Here is a 20,875-nt window from a genome sequence, read left to right on the forward strand (position 1 = left end):
CTTGTCTCTTTCAAACAGGTGCCGTCCTCACCTCTGCAGTGCTGCCGTCTCCTGTAGCGCTGCATGGTTCTAAGCTAAGTTTCCTTTCCTTTTTCTGTTCTCTAGATTTGTCCTCAGGTTTGAAGTGTCTTTGTTGTGCAGCTGGTCTGGTCTGTCTCTAGACAGTTCCGGCTGCACCCACCAGTAATGGTGGAGGCTCACAAGACATACTCAACACACAAGTTTTCTGAACTCTGCATGAGGTTTCTCCGACGAAGTGAGGGCCGTGAGGCACAGCTCCCCGTCCCCGGGACCCTGCTAGGTCCACCTTCTTAGGGAAACCCTCTGCAGAGGAGCCGACAGAGCCAGGAACTTGTGAGTGTGTTGTGTCCACTCAGGCATCATTCAAGCTTGTTCTGTAGGCATTCCTGTCAGAAGGAGGAGGCACAGCAGGAGCGTCGGGGGGCGGAAGACGGTGCCTCAGTGCCTCTCTCCTTCTGACATTGTTAAAGAAAACCCAACAAATTTATAATTATTTATATATTTACATGTAGGTAATGTCCTCAAGTTCTGTATAACCACTTTTTCCTCTCTCTGTGTTTGTTTCTCGTCTGTTGTTGTGTGTGTTTGTGTGTATTTGTCTCTTTCAAACAGGTGCCGGTCCTCACCTCTGCAGTGCTGCCGTCTCCTGTAGCGCTGCATGGTTCTAAGCTAAGTTTCCTTTCCTTTTTCTGTTCTCTTAGATTTTGTCCTCAGGTTTGAAGTGTCTGTGTTGTGCAGCTGGTCTGGTCTGTCTCTAGACAGTTCAGGCTGCACCCACCAGTAAATGGTGGAGGCTCACAGCGACATACTCAACACACAAGTTTCTGAACTCTGCATGAGGGTTTCTCCGACGAAGTGAGGGCCGTGAGGCACAGCTCCCCGTCCCCCGGTGACCCTGCTAGGTCCACCTTCTTAGGGAAACCCTCTGCAGAGGAGCTGACAGAGCCAGGAACTTGTGAGTTGTGTGTGTCCACTCAGGCATCATTCATGCTTGTTCTGTAGGCAGTTCCTGTCAGAAGGAGGAGGCACAGCAGGAGCGTCGGGGGGCGGAAGACGGTGCCTCAGTGCCTCTCTCCTTCTGACATTGTTAAAGAAAACCCAACAAATTTATAATTATTTATATATTTACATGTAGGTAATGTCCTCAAGTTCTGTATAACCACTTTTTCCTCTCTCTGTGTTTGTTTCTCGTCTGTTGTTGTGTGTGTTTGTGTGTATTTGTCTCTTTCAAACAGGTGCCGGTCCTCACCTCTGCAGTGCTGCCGTCTCCTGTAGCGCTGCATGGTTCTAAGCTAAGTTTCCTTTCCTTTTTCTGTTCTCTTAGATTTTGTCCTCAGGTTTGAAGTGTCTGTGTTGTGCAGCTGGTCTGGTCTGTCTCTAGACAGTTCAGGCTGCACCCACCAGTAAATGGTGGAGGCTCACAGCGACATACTCAACACACAAGTTTCTGAACTCTGCATGAGGGTTTCTCCGACGAAGTGAGGGCCGTGAGGCACAGCTCCCCGTCCCCCGGTGACCCTGCTAGGTCCACCTTCTTAGGGAAACCCTCTGCAGAGGAGCTGACAGAGCCAGGAACTTGTGAGTTGTGTGTGTCCACTCAGACATCATTCATGCTTGTTCTGTAGGCAGTTCCTGTCAGAAGGAGGAGGCACAGCAGGAGCGTCGGGGGGCGGAAGACGGTGCCTCAGTGCCTCTCTCCTTCTGACATTGTTAAAGAAAACCCAACAAATTTATAATTATTTATATATTTACATGTAGGTAATGTCCTCAAGTTCTGTATAACCACTTTTTCCTCTCTCTGTGTTTGTTTCTCGTCTGTTGTTGTGTGTGTTTGTGTGTATTTGTCTCTTTCAAACAGGTGCCGGTCCTCACCTCTGCAGTGCTGCCGTCTCCTGTAGCGCTGCATGGTTCTAAGCTAAGTTTCCTTTCCTTTTTCTGTTCTCTTAGTTTTTGTCCTCAGGTTTGAAGTGTCTGTGTTGTGCAGCTGGTCTGGTCTGTCTCTAGACAGTTCAGGCTGCACCCACCAGTAAATGGTGGAGGCTCACAGCGACATACTCAACACACAAGTTTCTGAACTCTGCATGAGGGTTTCTCCGCTGAAGTGAGGGCCGTGAGGCACAGCTCCCCGTCCCCCGGTGACCCTGCTAGGTCCACCTTCTTAGGGAAACCCTCTGCAGAGGAGCTGACAGAGCCAGGAACTTGTGAGTTGTGTGTGTCCACTCAGACATCATTCATGCTTGTTCTGTAGGCAGTTCCTGTCAGAAGGAGGAGGCACAGCAGGAGCGTCGGGGGGCGGAAGACGGTGCCTCAGTGCCTCTCTCCTTCTGACATTGTTAAAGAAAACCCAACAAATTTATAATTATTTATATATTTACATGTAGGTAATGTCCTCAAGTTCTGTATAACCACTTTTTCCTCTCTCTGTGTTTGTTTCTCGTCTGTTGTTGTGTGTGTTTGTGTGTATTTGTCTCTTTCAAACAGGTGCCGGTCCTCACCTCTGCAGTGCTGCCGTCTCCTGTAGCGCTGCATGGTTCTAAGCTAAGTTTCCTTTCCTTTTTCTGTTCTCTTAGATTTTGTCCTCAGGTTTGAAGTGTCTGTGTTGTGCAGCTGGTCTGGTCTGTCTCTAGACAGTTCAGGCTGCACCCACCAGTAAATGGTGGAGGCTCACAGCGACATACTCAACACACAAGTTTCTGAACTCTGCATGAGGGTTTCTCCGACGAAGTGAGGGCCGTGAGGCACAGCTCCCCGTCCCCCGGTGACCCTGCTAGGTCCACCTTCTTAGGGAAACCCTCTGCAGAGGAGCCGACAGAGCCAGGAACTTGTGAGTTGTGTGTGTCCACTCAGGCATCATTCATGCTTGTTCTGTAGGCAGTTCCTGTCAGAAGGAGGAGGCACAGCAGGAGCGTCGGGGGGCGGAAGACGGTGCCTCAGTGCCTCTCTCCTTCTGACATTGTTAAAGAAAACCCAACAAATTTATAATTATTTATATATTTACATGTAGGTAATGTCCTCAAGTTCTGTATAACCACTTTTTCCTCTCTCTGTGTTTGTTTCTCGTCTGTTGTTGTGTGTGTTTGTGTGTATTTGTCTCTTTCAAACAGGTGCCGGTCCTCACCTCTGCAGTGCTGCCGTCTCCTGTAGCGCTGCATGGTTCTAAGCTAAGTTTCCTTTCCTTTTTCTGTTCTCTTAGATTTTGTCCTCAGGTTTGAAGTGTCTGTGTTGTGCAGCTGGTCTGGTCTGTCTCTAGACAGTTCAGGCTGCACCCACCAGTAAATGGTGGAGGCTCACAGCGACATACTCAACACACAAGTTTCTGAACTCTGCATGAGGGTTTCTCCGACGAAGTGAGGGCCGTGAGGCACAGCTCCCCGTCCCCCGGTGACCCTGCTAGGTCCACCTTCTTAGGGAAACCCTCTGCAGAGGAGCCGACAGAGCCAGGAACTTGTGAGTTGTGTGTGTCCACTCAGGCATCATTCATGCTTGTTCTGTAGGCAGTTCCTGTCAGAAGGAGGAGGCACAGCAGGAGCGTCGGGGGGCGGAAGACGGTGCCTCAGTGCCTCTCTCCTTCTGACATTGTTAAAGAAAACCCAACAAATTTATAATTATTTATATATTTACATGTAGGTAATGTCCTCAAGTTCTGTATAACCACTTTTTCCTCTCTCTGTGTTTGTTTCTCGTCTGTTGTTGTGTGTGTTTGTGTGTATTTGTCTCTTTCAAACAGGTGCCGGTCCTCACCTCTGCAGTGCTGCCGTCTCCTGTAGCGCTGCATGGTTCTAAGCTAAGTTTCCTTTCCTTTTTCTGTTCTCTTAGATTTTGTCCTCAGGTTTGAAGTGTCTGTGTTGTGCAGCTGGTCTGGTCTGTCTCTAGACAGTTCAGGCTGCACCCACCAGTAAATGGTGGAGGCTCACAGCGACATACTCAACACACAAGTTTCTGAACTCTGCATGAGGGTTTCTCCGACGAAGTGAGGGCCGTGAGGCACAGCTCCCCGTCCCCCGGTGACCCTGCTAGGTCCACCTTCTTAGGGAAACCCTCTGCAGAGGAGCTGACAGAGCCAGGAACTTGTGAGTTGTGTGTGTCCACTCAGGCATCATTCATGCTTGTTCTGTAGGCAGTTCCTGTCAGAAGGAGGAGGCACAGCAGGAGCGTCGGGGGGCGGAAGACGGTGCCTCAGTGCCTCTCTCCTTCTGACATTGTTAAAGAAAACCCAACAAATTTATAATTATTTATATATTTACATGTAGGTAATGTCCTCAAGTTCTGTATAACCACTTTTTCCTCTCTCTGTGTTTGTTTCTCGTCTGTTGTTGTGTGTGTTTGTGTGTATTTGTCTCTTTCAAACAGGTGCCGGTCCTCACCTCTGCAGTGCTGCCGTCTCCTGTAGCGCTGCATGGTTCTAAGCTAAGTTTCCTTTCCTTTTTCTGTTCTCTTAGATTTTGTCCTCAGGTTTGAAGTGTCTGTGTTGTGCAGCTGGTCTGGTCTGTCTCTAGACAGTTCAGGCTGCACCCACCAGTAAATGGTGGAGGCTCACAGCGACATACTCAACACACAAGTTTCTGAACTCTGCATGAGGGTTTCTCCGACGAAGTGAGGGCCGTGAGGCACAGCTCCCCGTCCCCCGGTGACCCTGCTAGGTCCACCTTCTTAGGGAAACCCTCTGCAGAGGAGCTGACAGAGCCAGGAACTTGTGAGTTGTGTGTGTCCACTCAGGCATCATTCATGCTTGTTCTGTAGGCAGTTCCTGTCAGAAGGAGGAGGCACAGCAGGAGCGTCGGGGGGCGGAAGACGGTGCCTCAGTGCCTCTCTCCTTCTGACATTGTTAAAGAAAACCCAACAAATTTATAATTATTTATATATTTACATGTAGGTAATGTCCTCAAGTTCTGTATAACCACTTTTTCCTCTCTCTGTGTTTGTTTCTCGTCTGTTGTTGTGTGTGTTTGTGTGTATTTGTCTCTTTCAAACAGGTGCCGGTCCTCACCTCTGCAGTGCTGCCGTCTCCTGTAGCGCTGCATGGTTCTAAGCTAAGTTTCCTTTCCTTTTTCTGTTCTCTTAGATTTTGTCCTCAGGTTTGAAGTGTCTGTGTTGTGCAGCTGGTCTGGTCTGTCTCTAGACAGTTCAGGCTGCACCCACCAGTAAATGGTGGAGGCTCACAGCGACATACTCAACACACAAGTTTCTGAACTCTGCATGAGGGTTTCTCCGACGAAGTGAGGGCCGTGAGGCACAGCTCCCCGTCCCCCGGTGACCCTGCTAGGTCCACCTTCTTAGGGAAACCCTCTGCAGAGGAGCCGACAGAGCCAGGAACTTGTGAGTTGTGTGTGTCCACTCAGGCATCATTCATGCTTGTTCTGTAGGCAGTTCCTGTCAGAAGGAGGAGGCACAGCAGGAGCGTCGGGGGGCGGAAGACGGTGCCTCAGTGCCTCTCTCCTTCTGACATTGTTAAAGAAAACCCAACAAATTTATAATTATTTATATATTTACATGTAGGTAATGTCCTCAAGTTCTGTATAACCACTTTTTCCTCTCTCTGTGTTTGTTTCTCGTCTGTTGTTGTGTGTGTTTGTGTGTATTTGTCTCTTTCAAACAGGTGCCGGTCCTCACCTCTGCAGTGCTGCCGTCTCCTGTAGCGCTGCATGGTTCTAAGCTAAGTTTCCTTTCCTTTTTCTGTTCTCTTAGATTTTGTCCTCAGGTTTGAAGTGTCTGTGTTGTGCAGCTGGTCTGGTCTGTCTCTAGACAGTTCAGGCTGCACCCACCAGTAAATGGTGGAGGCTCACAGCGACATACTCAACACACAAGTTTCTGAACTCTGCATGAGGGTTTCTCCGACGAAGTGAGGGCCGTGAGGCACAGCTCCCCGTCCCCCGGTGACCCTGCTAGGTCCACCTTCTTAGGGAAACCCTCTGCAGAGGAGCCGACAGAGCCAGGAACTTGTGAGTTGTGTGTGTCCACTCAGGCATCATTCATGCTTGTTCTGTAGGCAGTTCCTGTCAGAAGGAGGAGGCACAGCAGGAGCGTCGGGGGGCGGAAGACGGTGCCTCAGTGCCTCTCTCCTTCTGACATTGTTAAAGAAAACCCAACAAATTTATAATTATTTATATATTTACATGTAGGTAATGTCCTCAAGTTCTGTATAACCACTTTTTCCTCTCTCTGTGTTTGTTTCTCGTCTGTTGTTGTGTGTGTTTGTGTGTATTTGTCTCTTTCAAACAGGTGCCGGTCCTCACCTCTGCAGTGCTGCCGTCTCCTGTAGCGCTGCATGGTTCTAAGCTAAGTTTCCTTTCCTTTTTCTGTTCTCTTAGTTTTTGTCCTCAGGTTTGAAGTGTCTGTGTTGTGCAGCTGGTCTGGTCTGTCTCTAGACAGTTCAGGCTGCACCCACCAGTAAATGGTGGAGGCTCACAGCGACATACTCAACACACAAGTTTCTGAACTCTGCATGAGGGTTTCTCCGACTGAAGTGAGGGCCGTGAGGCACAGCTCCCCGTCCCCTGGTGACCCTGCTAGGTCCACCTTCTTAGGGAAACCCTCTGCAGAGGAGCCGACAGAGCCAGGAACTTGTGAGTTGTGTGTGTCCACTCAGGCATCATTCATGCTTGTTCTGTAGGCAGTTCCTGTCAGAAGGAGGAGGCACAGCAGGAGCGTCAGGGGGCGGAAGACGGTGCCTCAGTGCCTCTCTCCTTCTGACATTGTTAAAGAAAACCCAACAAATTTATAATTATTTTTAAATATTTACATGTAGGTAATGTCCTCAAGTTCTGTATAACCACTTTTTCCTCTCTCTGTGTTTGTTTCTCGTCTGTTGTTGTGTGTGTTTGTGTGTATTTGTCTCTTTCAAACAGGTGCCGGTCCTCACCTCTGCAGTGCTGCCGTCTCCTGTAGCGCTGCATGGTTCTAAGCTAAGTTTCCTTTCCTTTTTCTCTTCTCTTAGATTTGTCCTCAGGTTTGAAGTGTCTGTGTTGTGCAGCTGGTCTGGTCTGTCTCTAGACAGTTCAGGCTGCACCCACCAGTAAATGGTGGAGGCTCACAAAGACATACTCAACACACAAGTTTCTGAACTCTGCATGAGGGTTTCTCCGACGAAGTGAGGGCCGTGAGGCACAGCTCCCCGTCCCCTGGTGACCCTGCTAGGTCCACCTTCTTAGGGAAACCCTCTGCAGAGGAGCCGACAGAGCCAGGAACTTGTGAGTTGTGTGTGTCCACTCAGGCATCATTCATGCTTGTTCTGTAGGCAGTTCTTGTCAAATCAAATCAAATCAAATCACTTTTATTGTCACATCACATGTGCAGGTACATTGGTACAGCACATGTGAGTGAAATTCTTGTGTGCGAGCTTCACAAGCAACAGAGTTGTGCAAAATACAATAATGTAAATAATGTCAGAAGGAGGAGGCACAGCAGGAGCGTCGGGGGGCGGAAGACGGTGCCTCAGTGCCTCTCTCCTTCTGATATTGTTAATACATATACAATGGCATAATGTGTAGTCTTAATATGCACTAACCGATTTAATTAGCTTGACCTTTCTTTGACCTAGTTAACCCCGGTTAATAGGCACATGTGCGTTTATTAAAGCAAAAGTTTTAAGGTTTGCTATTAAGTAGACAGCGTTAACTAAGAACTGTTTTTGTCCTGTTATAGCTTAACTACAATATATTACGTCGTAATTACTTTTGGAGTGGTATGTGCCACACCCTTTTACGCAGGTGTACCCACTGTTATGTCTTTATGTCTTTAAATTACATATGTGGAAAATTACTGACAGCAGGAAATTTGGAATTAAACTACTTCGAATTGATATTTGTATTAAAAATAAATCCATGATATCTGAAGGCCATTAGTCATAATGACTTTATACACCCATCACTTTTTTTAGTATCAGTAATACAGTCTTGTGTGTGGCATAATGTTTTTGGTTTCTGAAGTAGTCATACTGTCATAAATATAGATAACCAGTCCAATAGTCACCCCAAAATTATATCACATACATAATTGATTCATTACATTCAAGATGTATTGTCATGACTTTTACCACATATAGACCTGTCGTGGTTTAAACAGTTATAATAAACTTTTCTATTTTCTTGTTTATGTTTAGGGGAGCAGCTGTTTTACTGGCGCTACAAAGGCACAGACAAAACCATAAAGACAACGGTAGTCTGTGGGGCTGATGAGGCAAACACAATTTTTTTAGATTTTCATGCCAGTCCCACTGGGGCCCATTGCGGGCAAACAAAAACAAGAGAAGCCATTTCAAAGCGGTTCTACTGGCCAGGGATGTCAGTCGACATCAATAATTGGGTGGGTACTCCAAAACAAACTCTATGTAATTCGACTACAGCTAAATTATTTTAAGAGGAACACAGCAATGTTTCTGTATCTCTCAAAATAAGTTATGTAAACCTTGATCATCAACTATTGTGTTTGTTATTGAATTGCTTTTATTTTTGATTAGGTTTCACAGTGCGCACTTTGCCAGGCAAGTGCTGCAACAATTAAAAAACTAGCAGAATACATTCCGATAAAGGTTAGTCATCGACCATAGCAAATAATCACATTTAATCACACAATGTTTTCATTGCTTAGAAACCTACTGATTATATACTTGAAAAAATTATAACAGTAGACTAGCATTCTGTGTAATTTCAGTATTATTAACTTAACTATGATTTTCTTTTTAAGGTCTCTCAGCCATTTGAACTGGTTGGGATGGACCTCATTGGAAAACCTACTGAAACCAACAATGGACATCAATACATATGTGTTTTTATTGATTATTTTACAAAATGGCCACAAGCATACCCTTTAAAGTCAAAATCAGCCGGGGAAGTGACAAACTGTCTCATAAAATTCGTCCACCAGTTCGAAGCCCTGAAAAGGATTCTTACTGACCAAGGCAAAGAATTTGTCAATTCTGTAAGCACTCTAGTCTTTGGCAAAAATATGTGAACTCATATTTGAATAATCTTTTGAAAATGGTTAATTTTCTGGTCTTTATAAATCTGTTGTTGAGATATTAGTATGACAGCTGTTTATTTAAATTCTTATTGTAATGTGCTTATAGCCAGTGTATATAACTTTCTTTTGCAGCTCAACAAAAGGGTTTGCGGACTGTTAAAAATTAAAAGAAGCCTCTGCTCCCCTTATCACCCTCAAACGAATGGGCTGGTGGAGAAAATGAATGGCACCATCCAGAGGTAAATTCTTGGAGTACATGTTATACATTTATGGGGGTTCCCTTCAAACAAAACATTAATGCATGACATTAAACTATTAAAAAATGTAAATGATCTTTCATATGAATGTCTTCTATGTGCTTTCATTGTCAGAGCCCTGTGTAAAGTCGTTGGCGACCAACCAGAAATGTGGGATGAGTACCTGGATGCTGTAATGTTTGGACTCAGAACTAAAAAACAAGTGACCACCAAATACTCGCCTTATTACCTAATGTTTGGCAGAGAGGCTCGCTATCCTTCCGAAATCCCAGAAGAGTTCATGGTATGTCTTTTTGTCTGTGACAAACTACACGGACAAAAAGACCCCTTAATAACAGTTTTCTTCATGTCCAATCAATCCCAGGATACACTGAAGCTTTGCCAGAAATACATTGTGTCTTAAAACCTTACCAAAGACACTTAATGTAAATTTTCACTGTATTTCTCAGTTCTTTTATGTATTATCTGTGTATCTTACACAAATTATAGTAATGATAGACATGTCTTTTGATTCAAAGGTTGATGAGACTGTGGAAGACATTGTGGGGCAGGAGGAGGTGTCGGAAGACATTCAAAAGCATCAAAAACTGTTGGAACTGGTGAAGGACAACGTGGTCAAAGCTCAGGAAAAAACAAAGGGCAAAATAAAAATGATGAAGAGAGATGTCGTCTTCAAAGTTGGTGACAAAGTTTTAAGAGCTAACATAAGAAGCCAGCAGAGGAAAGGGGGGAAACTTGAAGCAAACTTTTTAGGCCCTTACATTATTACAGCAATCCAAGGTAAAAGTGCAGATCTTCAGGATTCCAATGGGACAATCATTCCAAAAGTAAATATTGACCAACTAAAGTTAAGCAAAGACAGCATGCCAAGAGTGCCACACCGGGGTTTAAAGAAAACAGCAGCCACATTACTAACAGCACAACCAGGTCCAGCAGCACCAGCATCTGCTCTAGCTTCACAGGCTACAGCAGCACCAGTGGCGGTAGCACCAGCACCTCCTCCTAGAGCTACACAGGCTACAGCACCAATGGCATCACTTACATCACTACCAGTTCAAACACAACATCCATCTCCAGTTCCACAAGGTATACCAATAACGGTATCAGAACCAGAGTCAGGAGCAACAGCACAGAAAGTGAACGAACCACCAGAACCAGCCACAAGTGCTACAGCACCAGAACATGCTACAGCTCTACAAACCGAATCCAAAACAGCAGCCGACCCAGCCTCAAAGACCATAACAGCAGACCAGGCCTCACAGACCACAACGGCAGCAGACCCAGCCTCACAAACCACAACAGCAGACCCGACCACAACAGCAGACCCAGCCTCACAAACCACAACAGCAGACCCAGCCTCACAGACCACAACAGCAGACCCAGCCTCACAGACCACAACAGCAGCAGACCAGGCCTCACAGACCACAATGGCAGACCCGACCACAGCAGCAGACCCAGCCTCACAGACCACAGCTCCAAATGCTACAACCACACAAGCCTCAGCTCCACAGATTACAGCCCAGCAATCTACAGCACAAACCATAGAACCAACAGTTGCAGAGAAATGTAAATAAATATACTATTTTTTTATTTTTTAAAAAAGGACTTTTGTTCCTATGACAGTGTTTGTTTCAGTACTCTGTAGATCATGGCATAGGAAATTTTACACCTTTAAAAAGATTTTGTTAGGTATATTTCCTAACAGAATATTTAAATTTAACAATATGTTAATGCTTTAAAAAAACATTCATGGGGCAAAACATTATAGAAAACTTGTAAAAGGATGTAAGCCACATGTGTAAAATTACACAAATGAAAAAGTGAGTCCTTCAAAGCTGTGAGTCTTTCTTTTGTTGTTGTGTAACCCAGAATGTTCATGATTGATATTGTACATCTGATGTACACTAAGAGTGAAAAGTTTGGACACACCTTCATTTTAATGTTGCTTCTTAATTTCCTTGTCTATTTTGTAGATTCATTGTTGATTAGAACTCGAGGCATCAAAACTATGAATGGACACATATGGAGCACTGACCCTAACACAAATGATGTAGTAAACCAAAAAGTATGAAAGAACCAAAAATATTTTTTATATCTTAGATTCTTCAAATTAGCCACCCTTTGCTTTGATCACTGCTTTGCACACTCTAGGCCTTCTGTCAGTGAGCTTCATGGGGTAGTCACCTAAGATGATTGTCACTGCATGAAAAGCATGAACACACAGAAAAACACTGAATGGGAAGGTGTGTCCCAAATTTTGACTAGTAGTGTATGTTCTTCATTTTCTTCTTTTCCAAAATTGCTGTCATATATGCTGCTAGTGACATAGAATGCCCACTACAAGAAGTATATTAATGTTGTGATGATGACTGCCTGCCAGCAACAGTTCGAAAGATCAAATACTCTTTAAGATGCTGCTTTTAACAGCCCAAAAATTGACACTCTATTTTACAGATAATAAAACTGGTTTTGGAGGAGCAAAATAACATTTTTCCAGAAACGGTTATGTAATAGTAAAGGCCACAGGTGCAAGCCTTGAGCCTGAGTATTTTAAAATATAGTCATGTAGCTTCAACTAAACATAATTTTAAAAAATTGTTGTAATAGGTGTTTCTGCTGGAAAAAAGATATGATAGGGGGCAAGAGCATTTCTATTGCTATGTATTTAAATTTCTTTTCTTTTATTAATATGAATTTATTTAAATTTCTTTGTAGAACATTGTAAGTGTAACTTTACCCCCAAATAAAAGCAAATTTAAGTTCTCCTTTTTTTTTTTTACAAAATACAATGTTAAACCATGTGCCCATTTTATCAGCGTCTTAAAAGTATTTACCCTGAAACACGTCTTTTGTCAGACAACTACATAAGAAATTATGCATTTGAAATTTTGATTTACATTTAGTCCTGCTGACTTATCTCTTTTTCTCATTACTTTTTGTAGATATAATGGATGCCTGGGCTGGAAAGAGTCCTCACATTCTACTCTCCAGAATTGGTGCTTACAAATTATTCTACTGGGATATCCAACAAATTGGTCCAGACATGGAGTTGGAAAGTGAGGTACAGTGATCTTTACTGACAACAATGCAACTATCAGTGTTTTATTCATTGACAACAGTTAACAAATGTTTACATTTTGTATTCGCAGTCTATTAATGCATATCTTGCGATCATGGTGAGACAATGCAATCGTCATAATTCAGCAAAAGCAGCATTCATTGATTCATTTTCAATGACTGCCATTTGGAAGAGAAAAGCTCCAAGACTCAAGGTAGGTATCTCTAGAAAGAATCTTGTGTGTATTGTTTAAGTATCTCAGATCATATCCACATCCAGATTTAGATTGGATAACAGCTTATGCAGAAAGAATGAATTGAGACTGGGGTTAGTAGATGTGGATAGTTTATTAGACTTCACAATTCTCTTTTGTTCTCTGCTTGTCTGGTTTCCTCCTCTTTTTGTACACACTCCAATCAATGCTTGATTTGAGATTTTCAAACATTTGGGCTAATATCTCTTTTGAAATCATCAACACTGCTTCATCTCTTTAATAGGTACCTTTTTATTATCAAGTGATTCATACGTCACTGTTAAAGAGGCTTAAGAAAGCATTAAACATTATTCTGCAGATGGTAAAAGGATCGCATTGAAAATGATTGAAAATGAACTCCATGTCCAAAAAAAATCCTTAGAAAGACCTTTATTAGTCTTGGAGGAAGTAATGTGCAAAACCACTTATAAAAAATATAAGATAGTCCAGCTTCTTGCACAGGTTAAAGAAATGAGGGGTGAATCATGGCTGTCGCAGAGTACTTTATAAGTGGATGATATATAATATATCATAAATTGCTTTAATAAAAAAGGACTCTAAACAACATGTTATTGCATTTCTTTCTGAAGTGAATATTTTTATTGTTTTGTTTCAATTTAAGATCAAACCCATGGAGCATGAAGTCATTCTGGGAATTGTAAATGAACATCATCACTGGACATTAGTGGTAAAAAAATAATTGCATTTACAATATTCATCAAATCAGTTTTATAAGACAAATGCATGGCATGCAGATAATCTTAAGTCTTGAATTATTACATGTAATTCTCCACATAATTTTACTGTAGGTCATTTACCCACAAGAAAAGAAGTCACTATATCTTGATCCACTCGGAGAAACTAAACAAGGTATCCAAAATTGTTTGGAATCAACAAGGTAAGGATAAATGTTGAAATTTATTTTGACCCTTTATTAAACGCTTTGTTGCTGTTGTTATTTTTGTGTTTATTATGACAATTATAAGTATGATGTCAATCAAAAAAAAAAAAAAAAACTGGCACTCAAAATTAAAAAAAATAGCAGCAACAGGTTTGAATTTTTGTGTTGGCCTTCTGATATTGTGGTGTTATGGGTTAATTTTGCCTTTACAGAGAAGTCTCCCCATGTTTCAATGTTTATTTGAGGACCTGATGTCTGTATGAGATGATGTTTTTACATTAGAAAATATAGCACGGGGAGAATAATGTTTAGTAGTTGCATAAAGTGTTGCGGAGGTTTAGCACTAAAACATCAGACAAATGTCTAAAATAATTTCACATAGGTTATACATGTGTGAATTTCATCTTTGCTCCTCCTCCACATCTCTTCAAAGTGTACTGTGTAAGTGATTGATTTCTATATCATGGGCGGAAACGGGGGAAAAAAAGCACAAGTAATTGTCCACGGAAATGCGTTGTAGACTTTTAAAAGTAATGATTTTAACAAAACAGTGTGGTCAGTTCTTAACTTGATGTTCAACAGACACTTAAGCTCTCCATACTGTTCACCTTCTTGTGTCACCAAAATTTTAAAACATGTTATTTGTTTTTATTGTACTTGTCTTTCAGGGCATTCATGCGAAAAAAAGGATGCAACGTCTCAAGATGGACTTGTGACACAGTCAAACACCCAAAACAAGTGGACGCTACCTCATGTGGAGTCTTTGCATTGAAAGTACGAGTCTTAACCGTAATACATACATATATACGAGAATATTGGAAATGTTGTGTTGTAATAAATGTTAATGACAGGAAAAGGAATATAAGATAATTACACAATAAAAGAAAGAAATTGATTCACAGGAAACAAATTACTATAAAATAACATTTACGATATTAGCCTATTTAGTCATCTTAGAATCTCTTTTTCAGTTTGCTGAAAAGATCTTGCGAAAAGAGTCAATAGACTTTCCGTCTACAAAAAAGGCCATAAACACACACAGGCTGCAAATTGCCACCACTCTTCTCCTAGAGACAGGTAACTAATTTTCCACCATTCAATGTTCTCACATCGTGAATATTTTCATCATGATGGCTGTAGAAACAAACCATATAGTTGTTTGAATAAAGTAACAAGTGCAGTAGGTAGTATACTCTATGTGCTATTTTTTCACTTTTTAAAACAGATGACTTGACAAACATCTGTCATTTCTGCGGGGAAGAAGAGCATGAAACTGACAACAAATGGGTAATGACATCAAGAAAGACTGCTAAATGTTATGATCAATTCCCATAAATGAAATTTTAACATTGGGATTTGTAATTATTTATTTTTTTACAGATTCAGTGTGAGATGTGTTTGCAGTGGTTCCACCAGCTCTGCCTGAAAAGCCCACCACCAGAAGATGTGTTTATTTGTCTCGCTTGTACATAGTTGACACTAAAGGTCCACAGCTAGTGTTCTTATGGCACACATTGTCGAGAACACATATCTACATATATAGATGTAGATGTTAAATTAAGAAGTCTAAAAAAAACCAAATGGTCTCCAAAGTTACTGTAGGTATTAGTTATACTGTTATTTATTTTGCAAATAAACTCTTTCGTGATAGCAAAACCAAGGTGCATTATTGATGGGGGGGGGCACACATTTTGGCAGCCGATGCCACACAGCCTGATAAAATCTGTATCCCTCCATAACTTTTGCTGTGAATAAGACATCTTCTCCAAAGTTACTGTACTTATTGGTTATACTGAGATTGATTTTGCAAATAAACTCATTGGTGATAGCTTCGCTACAAAGTGTAAACCGAGTGTAAATTCACTGGAGAGCGACGTGTTTCCATGATCGCATCTGGTTTTACAGTATTATAGTATCAAAGTCTTTTTCTAGACAAAGTATTCCCAGCAGGTTATTTCAGTGTACAGTATAAGGTAAACTGTCTTCCACACGGCACATTACAATGTCACGAAACTAATATTAAATTCATCGAGTCTGCTGTTTTCCAGCTTTTACTCTTTATCGCGTCGACTGCAGATCAGTGACAAGTAGCGTACAGAACGGAGCTGGGCAAGTGGCTCCTCCTACTTTGCGCGCTCCCGTGAATGGGGAAACAATTTTTGACGGGGGTAACTACTTTGGCACAACACCTGTTCTAGTTTTATTTTGTTGTATTTATCCGCGACACCTTAAAGGCCGGTCCGTGAAAATATTGTCGGGCATAAACCGGTCCGTGGCGCAAAAAAGGTTGGGGACCGCTGAGCTAAGAGACCCATAAAGTAGATGAAAAAGTGACTAGAGTTCATGAAATGTTTGGTTAAGTTGAGACCAAAGCTCAGATTGCTCAACCATTGCTTACTTTGAACGATCACTATCACTTAAACGTTAGTAGGTCATGTAGCAAGTAGAGGCGGAGTTCTGGTCAGATAGACTATATCAGGCTAGGCAGGAGAGTAGCCACAACACAGAGGGAAGCATCTGCAGCCGTCACACTCCGACATGATGGAGCTCTATCTCGATTTGATATCCCCACCTTGCCGCTCTGTCTTTCTGTTTGCCAGAGCGCTCAGGATTCCCTTTGAGTTCAAGGTTGTCGACCTTGCCACAGGTAATCTTGCTGGGGACAGAGATGATAGTTTATATTTGACTCATGCATGCTTTTGTAAAAGTTTCAGCTCACATTCTAAAATAGTAGCATTTGTATATTTTGGAAAAAAATATAGAGCTAAATGATCTGTAGACTTTGAACTTATCATAGAAGTCCGCATGACTGCAGTCATAGCAAGTTGTTCTCTTTGTCTGCGAATAATTTGGACTGGAAAAGGATTTCGCAAGAGTTCAGAGGAGATGAATGCCCCCGCGGCTTTTAACTTGTGCTGTAATTGCCAACATTCACAAAATCTCCCTCTGGGATATCAGTTTACATTTTTCACATTTCACCCAGAAAGAGTTTTGTTAACTCTGAGATACCCGACTTTTTAAGACAGGGACGTTTTTCAAGCAAGTAAAACAGGGAGAGAGAAAAACCCAAGACAAAGGAACAGAGAAACATTGCAATGCTTTCTGCTTCCAGACAGTTTAGTCTGTTTGATCTCTTTTCCCACATTCTGAAACAATTTATGGAGTTGTGCAGTCTAGACCTGTTTTTTTAACGTGTTGTAATGTGTGCATGGATTCTGTGTTTGTCTCAGGGCAGCAGTACAGCAAGGAGTTTGGGGACCTCAGCATCGTGAGAAAGGTTCCTGTCATGAAGGATGGAGGCTTCATTCTGACTGAGAGGTACATCGGGCGTCTGAGTTTTGGTCTGGCTTCTTTACACATTATTTAAATGATATAATTATATACATAATTTAATTGAAATGCTTTACTTGTCCTGTATCTCTGACATACTTTACTTAGATTGCAGCATAGCTAATATCACATGTTCCACATTTGTGCTTTTGGACCATTGTGCATGCAGTTCTGTGCCACGTTAAACAGCTTCCTGTGCATTTACTGTAATTGTACTAAGAGTACATCTAAGAAGTCTATGCCTCAGTGTTGCTCAGTGAGTTTTGAGTTTTTCACTTGTTTGATACTTGGCAGTAATTGGCAGATATTTGTGAGAGTAATCTAAATATGGTCATTTACAGCTCAAAAAACAGGACTGTGACATCCTAAATGCTAAAACTGAACCTACAAAACAGAGTTTCTCAAACTAAAAGATAATTAAGAATCGTTAAATTCAACACTTTAGCAAGTAGGGGTTAAAACATCATTTGTTTTTGTTCTCTCTTGTGTTGCAGTACTGCGATCTTGGAGTACCTTATGCAGAAATACTCGGGGTCAGTGGCAGATCACTGGTTTCCTGCTGATCTGCAGCAGCGAGCACGTGTGAACGAATACTTCTCCTGGCAGCACATGAACCTCAGAGCTCACTGTTCAAAGGTCTTCCTGCTCAGGGTTCGTGTCCCAGTTCAATCAACTGTCCTCACCTGACGCTTTTCAACACACACATTTCATCAGCCTCGTTTGTCTGATTGGTTCCTTTTGTAGATATGATATGATTTACGGTCCCCACTGACACGTCTGTTTGGACGTTTCAGTGGACCAGTTTCACTTTGGATTTAGACTTTTGCACCAATTTAGAGTTGACTCTTCTTTCAGAGAAAGGCACAATGTGGCACAAAGTCAGCAGCTTTGCATGAAGTTTAAATGACACAGGGTGGCTGAGCTGAAAACTGGCATTTCTAAAAAAAACCACAGAATAAGCACCATTAGTACAATGTTTTGTTTGTAATATTTACAGTAATACTTTCCAGTAAACAGTGTGCCAGGATATTGAGATACTTCACAGGATCACCTGCTGGTGCCACAAAAGGAAAAGTCAAAAAGTGTATCCTCTGCGTGCTATGAATGTCCATCCAGTAAATGTTGAGTTTATGACCACCTGGCAGTCAGACACTAACAATTAAAGATTTTAAGCATAACGATATCCAAAAGAACATTTGGAAATCTATGCACATTCCACACGGAAAAACATTTAAAAGAGTGAACTAAGAAAAACAGAAACAAAACTAAACAGAAAAGTTTGAAGCTCTTTCTTTGGATCAGCAATAACTACCTCTCTTAGGCTCTTGACTGCATTGCCGGTGCCAACAGTTAATCTCTGTGTGTCTGTGATGGCAGGCTCTGTATCAGATTGTCATGGACTCTGAAATCCCGAAGGAGACGATGGACTTTGCTGTTGAGAATGTGAAGCAGTCGCTCAACCTGCTGGAGGAGAAATTCCTCCAGAGTAAACCGTTCATCCTCGGGGACAAAATCTCTGCGGCTGATGTGGTGGCCATAGTGGAGATCATGCAGGTACTAATATTTCCATCACTACTGCTGCTTCTGTCGCAGGATTTCTACTTTGCCTGTCGTAACTAATTTTAAAACTAAAATTATAAGTAAACACTGCGTATACATTAAAACTCCCACAGCATGTGTGAAGAGGGAGCTTTAAATCTCTTCTCCAAGAGTCTTGTCACATTTAAGCCAATTGAAATCATTCGTGTGTACAGGTTTTAATCTTTAGTCTTTAGTTTAGTCATACCCATGGTACTGTGCCCAGTTGGTTTGTGTTACCAGTCCATTGTGGTCGAGTTAAGTTGTCTTAAACTGCAGTTTACTCCGGGTCTAAATCCCTTGGACTTGGTCAAAAGTCGTTTCAAACTGTTTTCATGGATAACCTTTGGCCTTGACTGGCAGCATTGACTTGTGATGAGTTTGGGTACCTCAACTCATCTGCATGTCTAGCATATAAAACCATATTTAAATTAGGGCCACTTCTACATTAAGCCTGCTTCACATGGAGCACATTAGGGCCAGATGATAAGCGTGTACCTGGCAGACAGTCATAACTGCAGGATAGTCCATCAGGTGAATTGTCTGAATGAAAATGATATGCTCGGATTGTTCTAACTTTATTTTGTCTTCTGAGTTTTTATTTGTTGTTAAATTCTAACAATTGCCAGCTGATTTCCACAAATATAACTGCACTATTGTCTGTTTTGCAGCCTTTTGGAACTGGTTTTGATGGGTTTGAAGGTCGCCCGAAGCTGATCGCCTGGAGGGACAGAGTGAAGAAAGAGCTCGGTGAGAAGTTATTTGAAGAAGCTCACGAGGCGCTCATGAAGTCCAGCAACATGCCACAGAAGCTGAAGAACAGCGGCAATTTTGCCCAGCTTAAACCTATACTGCAGAAGCTTTTCCGCTGAGGAGGTTTCTGTATGCAAACCGACAAAATCAAACTTTATTGGTCGGACTGATCAGTCCAGTTTGTTTTTATTGGGATGTTTTCATACTTAAAGAAATCATGAACATTTAACCATCTGCACTTTGTACAAAGAAAAAATAAATAAATTTACATCTGATTAAAACTAAGTTGTCAGCCAGTCACAGAATTTCTGGAAATCACTTCTTATGTAAGAACAGATTTAGACATTTTTCCATTTAGACAAATGTAACGGGTGAAATACTTTGAATAACAAAGCCTGTGGCTATCACGAAGTCAAGATAAGGTCACAAGAAGGCTATCCTCCCCAGAAAATATTTTAAAACCTGATCTTCAGCTTTTCCCCCACAGATCTGTGATACTGACAGACACCATCCTCCAGCAGTGAACGTCTGAAATCAAACATTTGTAGTGAGTTTTTAAGAAAACTGATGCTCATTATAGGAGATCCGCAGCCTTTTAAAAAATACAATAATAACCTAATTTCAGTATCACTTTTTTTTAACTTACAGTTAAAAAATGCTTCACAATTTAGATAAATTCTACACAGTAATAAAAATATCCCAAACTAAATACACTGACACAAGCTTAGGTTTTTGCATGTGTTTGTACACCACACACGTGCATTTACAAACAAGGTGAATGACCAAGAAAAAGCCAAATTATAAAAATTTCTCAACAAACTCAAACGTTGCCCCTGGATTTAAAATAAGAGTCCCTTATAGCATGATTGGAGAGGGTGACAGCTGAGTCTCCCTCTCCGTTCATGCACCGAGGGGCTTGATGGAACTCTGTTTGGGAAGTCTAAAGCAAAAAGGTTAGATCTAATTTTAAAAGGATGAAAAAATATTGTGTAAGATGTGTAGATTCCAAAAAATTCTCAAATTGAGGGAAAACAGGATTTGAGCTGTAACTGTGAAATGAGAGGGGGCAACAGGGTTTTATTTTTCTTTTTTGGAAAATTAGATGTAGGGACTTTGGGCAAAATGGACAAAAAAATGAATTATTGAATCCTGCAGCGAGGGGATGCCATGGCTCTGTGATACTTTTAATACCACTAAGAGAAGAGATGTCAGGAGCTCTTTGTGTGTCCTCTTCTCTGTATGATTACGAAAGTGCTGCCTTCAGGCTCGCTGTAACCCACACTGTATGATGGGCTTGCACAGGGCTGGGGACATGTAGGGTAGAGCTCAGATGTAGAGAATTTGACTGCAAATCAAGAGGTTTTTGGTTCAATTCTGGATGCCACCTTGATCTTATTTATGCTAAAGGCACGTTTAATAAATATGATACTGGCTCTATAGTTCCTGCTTTAAACTACTGCATGGAAAGGAAAAGGTCTGACATTTAATGCACTGATAGAAACCCTGACCTGAGTAAAATGTTCTCACTGACATTCCAGCTCTGCACACATGACTGTTTCATTGTTTCCTCATGGGAAAGTCTGTCCCGTCACAACAATCCATTTGTCCTGCTGGGGACAAGAAGCTCTTTATCTGGAAGATAAGCAAACATGGAACAAGCAAATTCTTCATTTTGTTACTGTTTAGTTTTCTCTCTTTGCTGCATGGAAAGAAGTTTCAGTTTGGTATTTTTTAATTTAATACATTTTTAAAAATAATTTTACAGT

General features: G+C 41.7%; 2 protein-coding genes and 1 long non-coding RNA gene across 5 annotated transcripts in view; all 3 read left to right on the forward strand.

Annotated features, from left to right (window-relative positions):
• LOC120745528 overlaps positions 1-222 on the forward strand; it is a 20,765-nt gene extending 20,543 nt beyond the window's left edge. The window contains exon 3 of the long non-coding RNA XR_005698649.1: positions 19-222. This is a non-coding gene — a long non-coding RNA (uncharacterized LOC120745528). The remainder of the gene's footprint in view (positions 1-18) is intronic.
• A 7,186-nt stretch (positions 223-7,408) lies between these two features.
• On the forward strand, positions 7,409-15,781 carry LOC120745525. 3 transcript variants are annotated; one of them, XM_040050481.1, is made up of 14 exons: positions 7,409-8,322; positions 8,477-8,548; positions 8,704-8,937; positions 9,112-9,218; positions 9,351-9,519; positions 9,755-10,802; positions 12,179-12,297; positions 12,386-12,508; positions 13,170-13,235; positions 13,357-13,445; positions 14,117-14,222; positions 14,420-14,525; positions 14,674-14,735; positions 14,829-15,781. In XM_040050481.1, exons 1-14 carry the CDS (start codon positions 8,299-8,301, stop codon positions 14,919-14,921), a joined length of 2,418 nt encoding a protein of 805 aa, XP_039906415.1. In that variant the 5' UTR covers positions 7,409-8,298; the 3' UTR covers positions 14,922-15,781. The 3 variants fall into 3 exon arrangements, 2 of the variants coding, with proteins under 2 accessions (XP_039906415.1, XP_039906416.1); XR_005698648.1 differs by lacking the exons at positions 13,170-13,235; positions 13,357-13,445; positions 14,674-14,735; positions 14,829-15,781; XM_040050482.1 differs by lacking the exons at positions 13,170-13,235; positions 13,357-13,445; positions 14,420-14,525; positions 14,674-14,735; positions 14,829-15,781 and having other exon boundaries at positions 14,117-14,273.
• Positions 15,782-15,906: 125 nt separating this feature from the next.
• LOC120745527 (glutathione S-transferase theta-1-like) lies at positions 15,907-19,409 on the forward strand. Its single transcript, XM_040050485.1, has 5 exons — positions 15,907-16,095; positions 16,679-16,766; positions 17,273-17,429; positions 18,156-18,332; positions 19,028-19,409. The coding sequence occupies exons 1-5, from the start codon at positions 15,987-15,989 to the stop codon at positions 19,226-19,228; spliced, it is 732 nt and encodes a 243-aa protein (XP_039906419.1). The 5' UTR covers positions 15,907-15,986; the 3' UTR covers positions 19,229-19,409.
• The last annotated feature ends 1,466 nt before the right edge of the window (positions 19,410-20,875 follow it).

The sequence above is a fragment of the Simochromis diagramma genome, unplaced genomic scaffold, assembly GCF_900408965.1.
Source record: "Simochromis diagramma unplaced genomic scaffold, fSimDia1.1 OVJJ01000131.1, whole genome shotgun sequence".
In the NCBI taxonomy this organism is placed as follows: Eukaryota; Metazoa; Chordata; class Actinopteri; order Cichliformes; family Cichlidae; genus Simochromis; species Simochromis diagramma.